This window comes from Psittacula echo, assembly GCF_963264785.1.
Source record: "Psittacula echo genome assembly, chromosome: 3".
Taxonomy (NCBI): Eukaryota; Metazoa; Chordata; class Aves; order Psittaciformes; family Psittacidae; genus Psittacula; species Psittacula echo.
The window spans coordinates 83,728,492-83,742,400 of record NC_137736.1 but is presented as its reverse complement, the minus strand read 5'-3'; the positions used below and the strand labels follow the sequence as shown (position 1 = coordinate 83,742,400).

The following is a 13,909-nucleotide window of genomic DNA, read 5'->3' as shown; positions in this document are numbered from 1 at the left end:
AAATCGTTGCCTTTTCTCAAACAGATAATAAAATAGGTCTGCAATATAGGGCAGAGAGTCAACTCGGGGGATCAAGAAATGTGACACAGTTTATTCATCATTTACCTGTAGACAAAGGACAAGACCCCCTCAAAACACAGTTATGCAGCCATTGCTGTACCTGTAAACACATGAATGTAGTAGCTTTGAGTTGTGACCCAGCAAAGGATTTCTGGTCCTTTCTGAGGTATTTTAAACTAGGAAACTGGCTAGGTTACTTGAGGCTGATCATACAGCACAGAAGTGTTGCTGAAGCTCCTGCTCTGTACTGTCAACAAACCAGCTTTTTGACTTTTGTCTTCCTGTATATTGAATGACATTTACTGGCTAAAACCCATTAAAAATTATGCTGCTGGGTGTAGTCAGTGAATAGTAGGTTTCCTGAGAACAATCTGCATGCAAGTGTTTGAGAAGTTGTTTTGCTTAGGGTCTAATAATGGTGCTTTAAATTTTTTATGACATTCAATCAATTATAAAACTGCTTTGAAAGATACTATATCTTTGATTGACTGAATGTAGTCTTCACAAAGTTTCCACAAGGAAAGACCTTTTTTTTTTTTACCACAATGATTGGTAAAATTTTACCTGAAACACTGGGAACTTTCAGTACATACTTTCGGTGGTTGCCTATGGGCATCTAAGTATTAACATATTTTTCCCCCTTAATATCCTATTGGTCTTTGGGTATTTTTGCCTCTTGTTTTAAGTACCACATAGTTGTTGATGGGAGGAATCGTGGAAAAGGTGCTATATATCTGTGCTCTGCAATGAGATCTTTGTTCATTATAAGGTCTCCTAGTTGAGAGAGAAGCATGAATGTTTTCTGTATCCTTAGGAATAAGTCCAAGTCAACTTCAGAACTGAATGAATTTAACACAATCAGAAATGGTAAGTACTGCTCAATTTCCATCATTTTTTAAAATGCATTTTTTGTCAAAAGCTGTATTGCACATAATAATGGTAAGAAAAATTAATTGTCAAAAGTGCTTTATGACAGCTGCCTTGTAATTCAAATTCATACCATGGCACAATTTAATGAGCTTTCAACAGCAAGAGGAAATTCATACAGTCAACATATAAGGACAAATATGATTAACTGCTGTCTTGAAGGCCATAGCAGTGATTACAAAGAGATCTTGAATGCCTAAATTTTAGGTGACTGATATTTATATGAGTTTAAACCAGTCGTGTAGGTATATTGTTGCAGATGTATGTGCTTTTGATATGGTGACTCTCTCAATAAAAAAAGCTATGCATACCAAAGATGCTTATGTATTTGATACAACTGTTTGCTCTTTTAACTTTGGTTAGTGTAGGAGTAACACAGGTTGCAGTCAGCTCTTGATACTGGCACAGTGGTTTGTTTCTTGGACTCCAGTTCCTTGCTGCCTTTCTTATTTGAATTCAGTTACCTTAACATGTTTTAGAGGAATGCGTGCAAAGCAAACAAACCCAATTTATAAATATATTCTAGTAGAAAATGCCCGAAAGCTAGTCCTGTGTCTAAAATAATGTCTAATAAAGTAATCACAGGTAATCACAGAAAAGTAATTGGTGTATTAAACGATATGTTGCAGATGGACAGTGTTGCTTTTTCACACATTAAAGCTTGGTCATTAAAACTAATGAGCAAGTAAACTTCCATAATATTTTATAATGATAATCTGTAGCAATAAACCCTGGAACAAATAGAGCAGTTTTTAAAGGTATTGAAATTTCAGTTGAATTATGCATTGCTGAGTAATATTCTTAATTAGTCTTACTGTAAATAATAGTTTCTGCATCTAGGAAACAAAGAAAAAATTGTTGCCTTCTAACATGTCAACACGTATTGGAGAAGGATGGCTTGTCTGTTTCCCCTTCCAAAATTTCAAAGGTCATCTCTACCATAAATCTTGTTTCAACTGACTTGTTAACACAACATCCAAATAATCGAGAAACTCTCTGTAAGGTTTCCTTCTCTCCACCCCCTTACATGTATATTTGTATAAGGCAAGATAAAGCAATGTGCTTAGTGCCTTGAATAAGGAAAGAATTCTTGAAAACATATAGGAAAAAAGGAACATGAATTCTTAAAGAGAAAGAAAGCATCCCACAATTCAACTATATATTTTATAAATGCTTTAGTTCATATTGGAGGAAGAGTCCAAATTGTGGCACTGAAAGAGAACACAAATTTTTAAAAATAAGTGTATATGTATATATATGTACATACAAATGGATATGCGTATACACTTGAAGGAAAATACCTACTTGTATAAGTTAAACATTATATAAAAGGTCCATTAACGCAACATGAATAAAAGAATTGTAGTAATAATGGTATGTTGCCATGTTTCATACTGGTCACCCAGCTATAAAAAGGAACTGGAGAAACTTGTGAGTGTGGTGAATGACTGCTTTTGGAGTTCTAGTCAGAGTACTGCATGTGTGATAACTGCTTTTGTGCCTTAAGGTGTCTAGCTGCAGTTTGTGTCTGTTGTCCACACAGGTACCCAGAGCAAGTATTCGGAGAGGTCCTGGAACACGAGTGAGTCACAGAAGAAGTCTCAGAAGGAGCACAACCTGTCTGCAGCAGAGCTGGAGAGACAGCAAATCCTCCAGGAAATGAGAAAGAAAACATCTCTACACACAGACAGCAGCTGGATTAGGCAACGCAGTTCCAGTATACATAAGGAGCCCATTAGTCTGTACAACAGTAGTATGAGGAGGTAGGAATCGCATTAAAAAATAACAGTCTCTTATCAAATATCTTTGTTTGGTTATTCTAAACTTCAACTTGTATTACAGGGCACAGAGCAAATCAGGTCTGTGAAATGCTGTAAAATAAACTGCACAGCAGCACAGGTAGAAGAAAGTAGTTGTATTGCAGCTGGGATTAAATGTGGGTTTTTGCAATGACATGGTTTAGTGGTAGACTTGGCAGTCCTGCGGTAATGGTTGGACTTAATGATTTTAAAGGTCTTTTCCAACCAAATTGACTCTATGATTCTATAAGCAAGGAATGTGGATGTGACCTCAAAATAACTCAGCTGCTTATTTCTTGGTTGCTATACCAGCAATGGAAATCAATAGTGTGCCTTGTCATTGACAGATGTGCTTAAGAACTTCAGCATGACAATTTCTTGTTGAAATTAGTATTATGGCTAAGGAGTATGCGCTTTTTTTTTTTTTTTTTTTTAACATAGAAATATGTCAGTCTGGAGTTTGTTTCTTGCTTTAAGTAATGTATGAATGTTGGATTTATTGCTTGGAAAACGGCAGTTATCAGTCAGGAGAGTGTTTGGCAATTGGGCCAACACCTTGTACCTAGACTATGCTATCCAGCCTGGGTGGTTTGTTATTTTCGATCTGGTATCCCTTGGAGAAAACAAAAACAAACCTGGTATCTGAGGTCTGTTGCTGTACAACGGGTTTTGATACAGTTCACCCTGATAAGGCTGCAGTGAAGAGTGTTTTGCTTTTATTAAGTGGTTAAGTGCCACCTCTCTTACGCCTCTCCTGCTTTTTTCCCATGAGACTAGGACTGTACACAAAGGATAACTTGCTTCTTAAGCATTCTAAGTCTGTACATGAACAATATTTCTTGGTGATCAGACAAGCATATTCATGCTAGAAAATCTTAAAAATGCTAGGATAATGATTTTCTTTTTTTAAAAATACGAATATAGCTCTTCTGCTCCAGCCATACTGCCATTTACATGTCTGTGTGTACCTCTGTTATAGAGGGGAATCTTTGGATAATCTTGATTCTTCAAGAACAAGCTCATGGAGGCACCACTCATGGCTGAACCAGTCTGTTTCCTCTTCATCTCTATCCTCTAACCACGATTTCGGTCGCCCGGTGTCCACTTCAAACCGAGCCTACATGTGCACTCCTTCTTCCAGCAAAGCACCTCCAGTGGCCACCTCTCAGAGAGCCCCCTCTGTGTCCCAGGCAGCCCCCCGGGCTCAATCTCCCCTCTCTGCTTCCCAGCCAGGTTCCCAGACACGCAGCAGGTGAGTGGGTGCCCTTCTGCTGGGAAGGTATAAATGTTGGGCTGCAATAATGAGCAGACTTGGTGTATATGGTGGCCTACAGCAGTGATCTTGCCCATAACATTGATTAACAAGTCTGAAAATTACCTGAGTTTTCTGGCTGGGCAGGATGGTGAAATCTGGGCTGGTATTACCTCCCTGCTCCAGTCATTCAGAAAATTCCCCAGGTTTGTCATCACTGTTTGGCATTGGTTAAAAAAATTAAAGGAACTGGAATAATAAATCTCCAGTCTCCAAGCTGTTATGTTGGTTACCAAAATGATTGCCTACTCCAGGTGGCATTTCTGACATTTATTTTCTTAGGTTTGTTCTAAAAAAGATTCCTGAAACACACGCTTTTTATGGCCCTCATCTTGGCCTCTCCTCCCCCCTTTCTGGCATGTGGTCAGTATCATCTCAAGGAGCACTCAGGAATGCTCATAACCCGTGACCCCAGAGAATTAGAGAGTAGGATGTTCTTTTTAATCTAGGAGGAGAAAGCAAGAATTGCAACATATTTTGAAACAAAAATGGAATTCAGTTCCATTCCCACCATTGTGGTAGGGTAGATAACTGCTGGTTTATGTACTTGAAACATTTTAAAAATACCTTGGGATAAGACTATGGAGACTCATCCCCACACAATTACATGTATTACATATAACAGCAGTCAGAACACTGATTTACTAGCTCTTACATTCTCAGGCAGTTTGTGATAAATTGACTTTTTTTTTTTTTTGTCTTTTTAAAGCTAGGCTCCTACATGCTTTATAATTGTAAGAAAATTACCTTCTTAACCATGTTTACTTATCTTGGTCTTACTTCCATCTGATAATATCTTGGTAGATCTTTGGAATCTGACCTCTGTATGGCTTATGTTCAAAGAGTTAATAGTGTATGTGTGGGACTAGCCTTCTGTTATCTAACAAGGTGCAGATGGTGGGACTTGGCAGGGGTGCTTGCAAAAACTTAGCCTTCGGGATAATTCCCCACAAATAAGAAATAAGGCAGGAGCACAAAACTTGTGTTCTTGCTTTCCAAACTTAAGGATATGCTTCTTATGTTTATTTGTAGAACGTATTGTAAGAAAGTATTGTATATAGTGAATATCCCAAGAATGTGACAGAATTTCTTTGTTCATTCCTATGTAACTTTGATCTAAATTATGACACTTCAGCTTTCCTTAGCTTTCAGATCTACTGTAAATAATATTAATTTTCATTTTATTTTTCTTTTAGTTTACTTTTTTTTTTATCAATGTGTGTTTATTTTTAATCTCAAAGTTTTTGGTAACTTTTCTTTGTCTTTTAAAACTTTTCAAGCTGTTTTTAAGGATTTTCATTCTATATTTAGGTCAGTCAGTGGGAAGAAAATCTGTTCATACTGTAATAACGTTCTGGGCAAAGGAGCAGCCATGATCATTGAGTCTCTTGGTCTTTGTTATCATTTACATTGCTTTAAGGTGAGAGCTGAGAGTCACATCGTGAAGGAACAGGATCTAATCAGGAGCACGCATGGCTACTCAGTGTTATGCTCACAGGGGCTCTACTAATCACTTGCTTTGCCTTCTACTCTTGTCAGCGTGGTGCATGCATATTTCCATGAGGCAGTCCTATCCACAGGCATTTAGCACTCAACTCTAGAAGTATTTCTTAAATGCCGGAGCTAACAAGCAGGACTTTGACAAGTAAAAGGGGCATGTCGACAGTGGGATCGGTCTTTCTTTTTTGAATAGGCAGCAAAAAATCAGAAGTGGCTGAAGCAGTTCTCCTAGAGAAACCAGGTCCTTATTAATAAATAAAAATAAATAAATAAATCCTACACCAACCCTGGCAATTGAATCATTTAAGGTGACCAATTGTTTCTAAGGTAATCCTAGCAAACAGTGTTTCCACGGTGTTTCCCAGGACAAGGCATGTTGACAGCATTAACCTGGCAGGAGAAAACCCTGCACCAAACCAGAAGCAGTGTTTAGTGCTACTCAGCCCTGGTCAGAAGCTGCAGCACTGAGACAGTTACATTATTTTCAGTCAGCTTGGGGTATACACAGAGCTGAAAGAATAAATGCCTGACTGCAGAAGATATAAAAACACTTCTAGTTCCCCTGCCTTAGCACCAGATGGGGAATTAGACTCTGGTTTGGAGGTGCTGTGGGACTCTACTTCTTTCCATGGCTTTAAGAAAGACTTCTGTGTCTGGTTCAGAACACTTCGGGGCCCAGCTCAGATACATCATCTAGAGTATTACAAGGCATTGATTCAAAGCTCTTCCTGGTCCTGCCTGCCTGAGAAGGAAGGACAGGAGTGATTCATGGGGACCAGTTGTCATTCGCTTTCTGCAGAACATGTATTCTGTACAATGGAGTCCACCTGTACCTCCTAGCTTATGTGAGAAAATACCAAGTTTGGTTTTCAAATTTCTGAAGATTAATGAGCTGTTGAACAGACTGCCATCCAGAAGATTTATTATTAATTTAAGCCAGTAAACTAACTGTCCTTCTGTAGTCAGCTGAATATTTTGCTTCATAAATTCAGTAAGGAGTGTGTTATGTTTTGGGTTACATTCCTTCCAGAGGTGGTTCGTGTTCACAGCAAATACATGTTCAGCCACCATAGTTAAATAGATGAATGTTAGCGGAAAGCTATCCAAGCCACTTATTCATGTGCTTACTCAAGAAAAATGAAATCAGCCCCTTCCCTCTAAATAAGGACTTGTTTCCAAGATGCAAACCCAGGAAATTGGGCATGCCTGAGTATTTGGGGCGTTGTGTGCCAAAGAGCTGAGGGCACTAGCAATGGATAATGCCACATGGAAATCTGCAAGTAGCACACCCAGGTGTTCTGTGCCAAAATTGCTGTTGCCATCTAGAGAAAAAGTCTTTTTTCATGGCAAGCCAGTTTTAGCTTTCAGAGAAACTGAAGTTCAAATTAGATTTAATGAACTAATCTCTAAAAAATTGTCTGCTCTATGTTTGCTTAGTTGGTGTATCTCTGCTATTCATTGTCCAGTCGTCACCTTAAAATATATTCTCAGGGTTGGCTGCATTTTAACCTACTAATTGTTATACATTTGCTTCTAGTGATTGTGGGTTTATGATTCAAGCTGCTTTGAGCTTAATCCAAGCTGCTTTTGAACATCATTTTTGTTTCTTGATATTTTGTAAGGAATTGCTAATTATTCATCTGTCTCGTAGTGTGTTGCCTGTGGATGTGACCTCGGGGGATCCCGCTCTGGAGCTGAAGTTAGGATCCGAAACGACAAACTCTTCTGCAATGACTGCTATATCAGATTTAAAAGTAAGGCAATCAAACTGCAGTGTGCGTGATTGTAGCTCTTCTCTGTGCTGTTACAGCCCCAAGCATTTGCGCAGCTGAGCCGCTCAATAGCTTTCATGTTTAGCTTTAAGATGGTATATTAGTTGAATACGGTCCAGCAAGGTTTGATTGCCAGTTTCTGTCTTTTGTAGGGTAGTCATTCCTAACTTGTAACTTGTTGGTAGCTGATTTTACCACCTTGTTATTGAGCAGCTCCAAGCAGACAGCCTGGTCATCCTGCTTTCCTCATAGATCTGATAAGGTGGTGGCAGGGAGTTGTCAGTTGCGGAGCAGGCTTGTCTTGATAAGTCTGCTTGAAAAATTGTGTATATTTTTTAAAAAGTAATCTGAATATGTATTTAACTCAGTCCTGTTGCATACCTGGAAAGCTATTAGTTTATCCTGTGCAGGTGGCACAAATGCTGGTTTCTTTTCGCAATGCTATTATTATTGGAATTATAGGTCTGTGATTGGTTATTTATTTAGGTGCAAGTTCAGGAGGAATTGGTTTACTTACAGATCTTAATTAAAAGGTGCAGTATAAATTTTTTCCTTTATTATGGTTTGCAGAATTCTGATTTATTGGAGCATGATGTGAAGGCTTTGAATAATGGTGTTGAGGGTTTATTTCTGCTGTCATAGATGATGGTAGACAACCTCCTGATTTTGACAAGTCTCAGGAGTTTTATATGACTTTCTGTTTATGTAGCAAATACAGAACTCTCTAGAATTATGAAATTCAGCAAAGGAAAAGCATTTCTGAATTACTTCCTGAGAAATGTGTCTGTGTTTCTTCATGAGCCTGGCACATTTTTCTCATGGTGGACCAGAAGACAGTGAAGGGAACAGGATACTCCTGCTACAGCACTTGAGCAGGACTTGGGTGCCGGCTGGCTGAGAAGCTAAGCTTATAAAAACAGAGAAGCTCTGCATCTGATGCTGTTGTTGTTTCCAGGAAGAGGAAAAGCTGCCTGCATCACAGAAGTGATTCTGTGGTTCACAAACTAAAACCAGAAAACAACACACCTCTCCTTGACACTAACTTTGCATTAGCATAGGCTAATGTTAGGTGCAGGGATGCCACTGTGATCAAGGGAAGGAGGAAGAGAATCACTCCCATCTGGAGGTGATCCAGAGCACTGGATCATATCTCACTGAGATAATGTTCAGAGAATTTATCTCCTTGGTAATGACATGACTACACCAAAGTGACCATGTTCCTATTGAAGCACTCAAACGCATGGAAGACTCAATCTTGAGCCTGCTCATGTTATTTTATCCTTTTCTTTTCTTTTGGGGGCAAAAGTACTGGATGAGTTGGATAAGTACTGAGGGGAAAACAACAAAAAAAAAAAAGTATCTTTTTTTATTATTCTCTGCCAAGAAAACATTCAGGATTTGGTGATGGCAGTAACCAAAAATTTTATCATTAATAAATTGTTATTTAGTTTTTCTTTGACATTACAGCCCATAAAATCACAGCAGTATGTTTCAGAAGCAGAGCTGATCTGTGAGGAAACAGTTCTATTCCCTTCCCTTCAGACTGCATCTACTCAGGCCAGTGAACACCTGAAACCATAATTGTATGAGATATGGGCAAATCGGGAATTGTGAGAACCTGTAGGTACAGAATAAAGTATTTAAATTAGTGATTAGTAATTGAAATTAGCTATTTGAATAATGCAAAAACCAGCTATGCTATTACTGCAATGAAAATATATTGACAGCATAGCACTGGTCTGTGATGCAGATTACTTTGCTTGCAGTTGGCATTTGACAATCAGCCTAGCTTAATTATCTGTTAGTTTGGAATGTGAACATATTAGCTAAAAGGTTTGCAAAACTTTAGGATTGATATTTGACACAGTGTAATTTTATGGTGTGATATTTTTGCACATTTTTATGTTAATTTTGTGGTTTAAATTTGCAACATTGTAGCGAAACACCAGTTTATTGGCAGATGCCCACAAATATCTGCAGAACGGATAAAAAAGTTCTTTTAAAAATATTGTTACAGTTATTTAGCAAATTTTAATTCTTGCAGGGTAAATTTAGAAAAACTGTCACCCTGTTTCTATGTTAATACTAAAAATAATTCTTCAAAACTTGGTAAGGTGCATGTTCTGTGGAATATTACATGGCCTGAAATACTTGCAGTGCTATAATTGGTTTAAATTCAAATTTGTATTGTTCATTAAATTTGGATTGCTAGATTCAGAATGTATGCCTTACTTTGTGTTACTGTTTTCAGTAGATACTGGAAGTACCATTATCTGACTGTTTCTAACCTGGACATTTTAATTCTTGTCATTAAGATTCTTCAGCAGTGAGACTTTAATTACAATTTCTGCTGTCTCTCTCAAACAGCTGGACAACCAACCTCCATGTGAAGCAAATGAAGATATGAAACCACTGTTGCAGATAAAAGAAGAGGTGATTGCTGCTGATGTAGATCTATAAATATATACATTGTGTGTATGTGTGTGTTTTCTAAGAGTAGCACTTGCTTGTCTAGTCTCCATAGCAATGCATTGTATTCTCTATATAACTATTTTTATTTATAAGAAAGTAATTGCAGTAAGGAAATATCTGGGAAAATGCTTTCACTTTTTCAGCTTCAAATACTGAGAGCACAAGAGAAAATAAATATATTTTCAGTAACAACTGCAAAATATTTTTGAGGCTTATAATCAACTAGTTGACTTTTCAGTGGTATATGAAGAGGGTATTTTGTGTCTGAGCTCTTGAAATGAGCATTAGAGAAATAGCTTAATATAAATATATATTTGCAATTGCTGTCTTTATTTTTGACATATACTGAAAGTGAATTCTCTAGGTTAATATGAAGCTGCATTTAAATGCACACAAATGTTTGCTTTCCATATGCCGGTTTCTAAAATTATGTGCTTTTTTGGAACTTAAACGCAAAGAATAGTCTGTTTGCTCAGTGGTGTTGGCATAATATTCTGTGGAATCCATTTAAAGGGAAGAGTTCTCTTTTCTCAGTTGAAAAATATAACTATCACTTTTTCCTCCACAAACGGAGTGGAGAATGGTTGTTGAATTACAGTATATTTGTAAATAAAATTTCTGATGTTGCATTTGTGAGATTTTTTTTTTTTTTTCTATCTAGCTAAATGTGTCTAAAGTCATTTGCTGAAATACAAAATTGTTTGAATTTCATCTTGGGAAAGTATTCTTTATGAGATGATTAGCATGGCCACCTAAGTATGTGCAAGAACATGTGCTCTCCTCTCTTTCCCTTACAGTAGACATCAAACTCTGTATCTAGTTCTCCAGTCAAGCTCCTCATGCTTTTTCCCTTCAGCATTTAATACAAGTGTCGAGAAAATTCTTTGTCCTGTATGCTCATCCCTGAAGCACAACTCTTGGAAGAGGTAGAAGTTCCCCAGAACTCCTCTGCTGTGGCTAGAAATGAGGTGCTGAAAATATTTTGGGTTGAGTCCGCTCCTTCTGCAAATGCAGCTGGAATGTGTGCTATGTGTTTTTCAGCAATGGCTCCCAAATTGCTTTGGTCAGTGGCTTCCCCAAATCCTTTCATGTCCAGTTACATACGCTTCCTTGGAAGCAGCGAAGAAAACATGGGATGTAGAGGAGAGGAATTTGTGGGAGAATTTTGTGGATGAAACAGGAATAGGACAGTGTAGGAGGAAGAGGAGATGTAGGAAGGGTGCTGGCACTCTGTGTTTCAGCTGGTACATGGCACCAAGAGGAGCCATGATGAGAGTGCCAAAGGAGCTTACAGTACTCTCCACTCAGGAGATCTCAGGGACATATAGGAGAGCTAGCAGACTGTGGGCACAGGTTGTAATTGTGACAGCTGGGAGCAGCAAGGGAAGGTCATGCTGTTATTTCATATAGTGAGGAAACTTCACCTGTGTGGGCCTCCTGTAACTTCTGCTTGTAACTCTGCCCATCTCCTGTTTCGCTTTGATTTATTGATCTTTCCGCTGAATGTATGGGTTCTGCTTTGTGCCAAGGAACTCCCTGCTAATAAATGCTGAATTACAAAGTGCCGAACTTTTTTTTCCCACAATTTTGTTTTAAAAGAAAAAAATATATGAAAAAAAATATATAAAAAAAATATGTAAAAAATTTAAAATGCCTCATCAATCCAAAGTTGCCAAGCTCCTTCTACAGCTACTGGCTGTGACTTGATGACTTGCCACTTTGTGACTTGGCCTTGGCTTTTGGTATTCACAGAATCATGGAATAGAATATGGGTTAGGAGGGACCGTCAAAGCTCATCTAATTCAACCCCCAGTTCAGTTCAAAGCTCATCTAGTTCAACCCCCAATTCACTTAAAGTGTCTCCTGTGATGTTTCTGCTATTGTGGTAAGTAATGGCATGGTACACCTCAGGTGAGAACTCTGTGATCTGAAGACCTCGAATACAGACTATGGAGGGATATTCACACTACCTGCTCATGCAGTTCTCTGGGAGCCTGGCTTGTCTCTGCTGCTTGTGGAACAAGATTGCCTCAAATAAATTATGGATACCCACAAATCCCCATCACCAGCCCTGAAACAGACACAAAATTTGTTTGTCACACACCAAAGTTTCTCAAACTCCAAGGCATCAATGGATTTATCCTAGCCTATGCATGATTTCCCTTGTCCTGGTGTTGCGTTATGCAGCAAAGCTGAGAGAAAACACAGGAATGGCCATGGTGTCTTTTGCATTTTGAGCTTAGTCATGTTGCCCTGTCCCTGGGAATCATTTGGGTGCAGAAATCACTTTGGGGTGAAGAATGGAGGGAGAAAAGAAAACTCATCATCCTGCAGTTTGCAATGCTGATAGAGCTGCCTGCCTGGTGTCCCGCAACCTGGAGTGATGTGCTCTGAACCAGGCTGGCTTTTCCTAAATGGTGTCAGGTGTTTCCATGCAGGCTCCCAGTTTCATTTTCCCATAAAATGTCTGCAGAAAAAGAGATTATTTCATTAGCTTGTACCATATTGCTTGCCTGTGAGCAAACAGTGAGTGGAATTTCAGATTTAATGGGCTCAAAGAGCCAAAATTGAAACTCTTGCAGAGCTGAAGATGAGTTTCTCCCTCACGTTAAAAGCCTGGTTTAACAAGGCTCCTTTAAACTGCATTTGCTAATTCAAGTTGGCAAATGTGAGCAATAAAAGCTCCTTCCTCCTCTCCGTCCCCTGGATACGAGTAGGCAAAGAAACCCACTTTACAAATGTGGTATGTGGGAATTTGGTCGTTGCTGAACTACTTAGAGTGTGTTGGGTTCAGCAAAAATGATAATCTGCTTGCAACACAAGATGGCAGTGTGTAAGTGCAGCTTGTGCAATAAAAAGACTTTTTCGTGATTGTATATAAAAAAGGGTCACGTTTGCTAAATTATACTAAAGTTGCAAAGTAATGAGAGCTGTACAGAGAACTTTCTCTTAATCTTGGGCCTTTCTCCCCATCTGGCATGGTGGAGGCGTGATGTGTAACTGAATCTGAGCAGTCTCGTTGGATTTTGTTTGCGGTTTTATTAATCAACTGCTACTTAAAACAGTATTAAGCAGGGATAGAGGTGAAGAGAACATTTACCATGCAGAAAAATAACCTGGATGATTTCTAGTAGAGGGTTTTGCTGTATTTTGTTGGATTCTTTTTTTAAGATGCTGTTCAAGGAAGAAGAACCAATTACTCTCCCTCAGTTCAACACCTTCAAGCACTCTGTTTAAGCTTAAAACCCTTAAATGCAGGTGTCTACAAGTGAGCTAGGCCTCTGCATTGCTATTGAAACCTGAATGGATTTAGAGCTGTGCTCTGTCCTGTACTCTGGTGTGTTTGGTGCTACTTGGGATGTTGTCAGCTGTCCAGGGCATCTAGACAGGGAATGGGAGGGTTGTGGTGCAGATGTGGGAGATACTCATGCAGCTGCAAGCACATGTCTCATGGGAGGCTTTAGAGCTTCTGAATGGGAAGCAGAGATTTATGAGCCAGCACAGAATCAAGCTCAACTGCCTAGAGACAATGGAACAAAGGTGTGTGTGATTTCACAGGCCAGTGAGTAGGTGTCCACTGTCAGGTGAGGTATTTGTCTAAGCTTTACTGACCCTGGCTTGCACATAGGCAGTTGCATTTTTACACGCCTATGTTTAATTATCTTAATGCTGAATGAATTCTTCCCAAAATATCTGAAAAAAACCTTTGATTCAGCTAAATTCTCCACCTATCCTATCTTTAGGCTTGAAGGATGCCAGCTAATTGCTTCCAATGTACATTTGTATATAACTTTGGAACTGAATGGTCTATGGATAGTGGCTGTGACATGGGCAGTGCTTATAAATAAAGTAGCACTTCAAAAGTAGAAAATGTTTTCTTCCAGTATGAATTCACTGTGGGTTTTCTCTAAGAGGTAAAAACAAAAGAATTGAGCATCTCAAAGTGGAATTCAGGGGATTGCACATGCTCTTAATTTTGTTGATATTTCCTTAAGAAACTTTTTACAGACAATTTGTCAGAAATTTCAAGCTCAATTACCCATGCACTCATCTCTTCAGGCAAGCTG

General features: G+C 38.7%; 1 protein-coding gene across 1 annotated transcript in view; it reads left to right on the top strand.

Annotated features, from left to right (window-relative positions):
- The window catches only part of LMO7 (LIM domain 7), a gene marked incomplete at its 3' end in the record, with an annotated part of 127,873 nt that extends 119,973 nt beyond the window's left edge, over nt 1-7,900 (top strand). Inside the window, exons 29-34 of the mRNA XM_080614024.1 lie at nt 875-927; nt 2,531-2,750; nt 3,766-4,038; nt 5,410-5,518; nt 7,250-7,352; nt 7,857-7,900. Of these exons, the coding sequence (XP_080470150.1) occupies nt 875-927; nt 2,531-2,750; nt 3,766-4,038; nt 5,410-5,518; nt 7,250-7,352; nt 7,857-7,900 (802 nt within the window). The remainder of the gene's footprint in view (nt 1-874; nt 928-2,530; nt 2,751-3,765; nt 4,039-5,409; nt 5,519-7,249; nt 7,353-7,856) is intronic.
- Between the last annotated feature and the right edge of the window lie 6,009 nt (nt 7,901-13,909).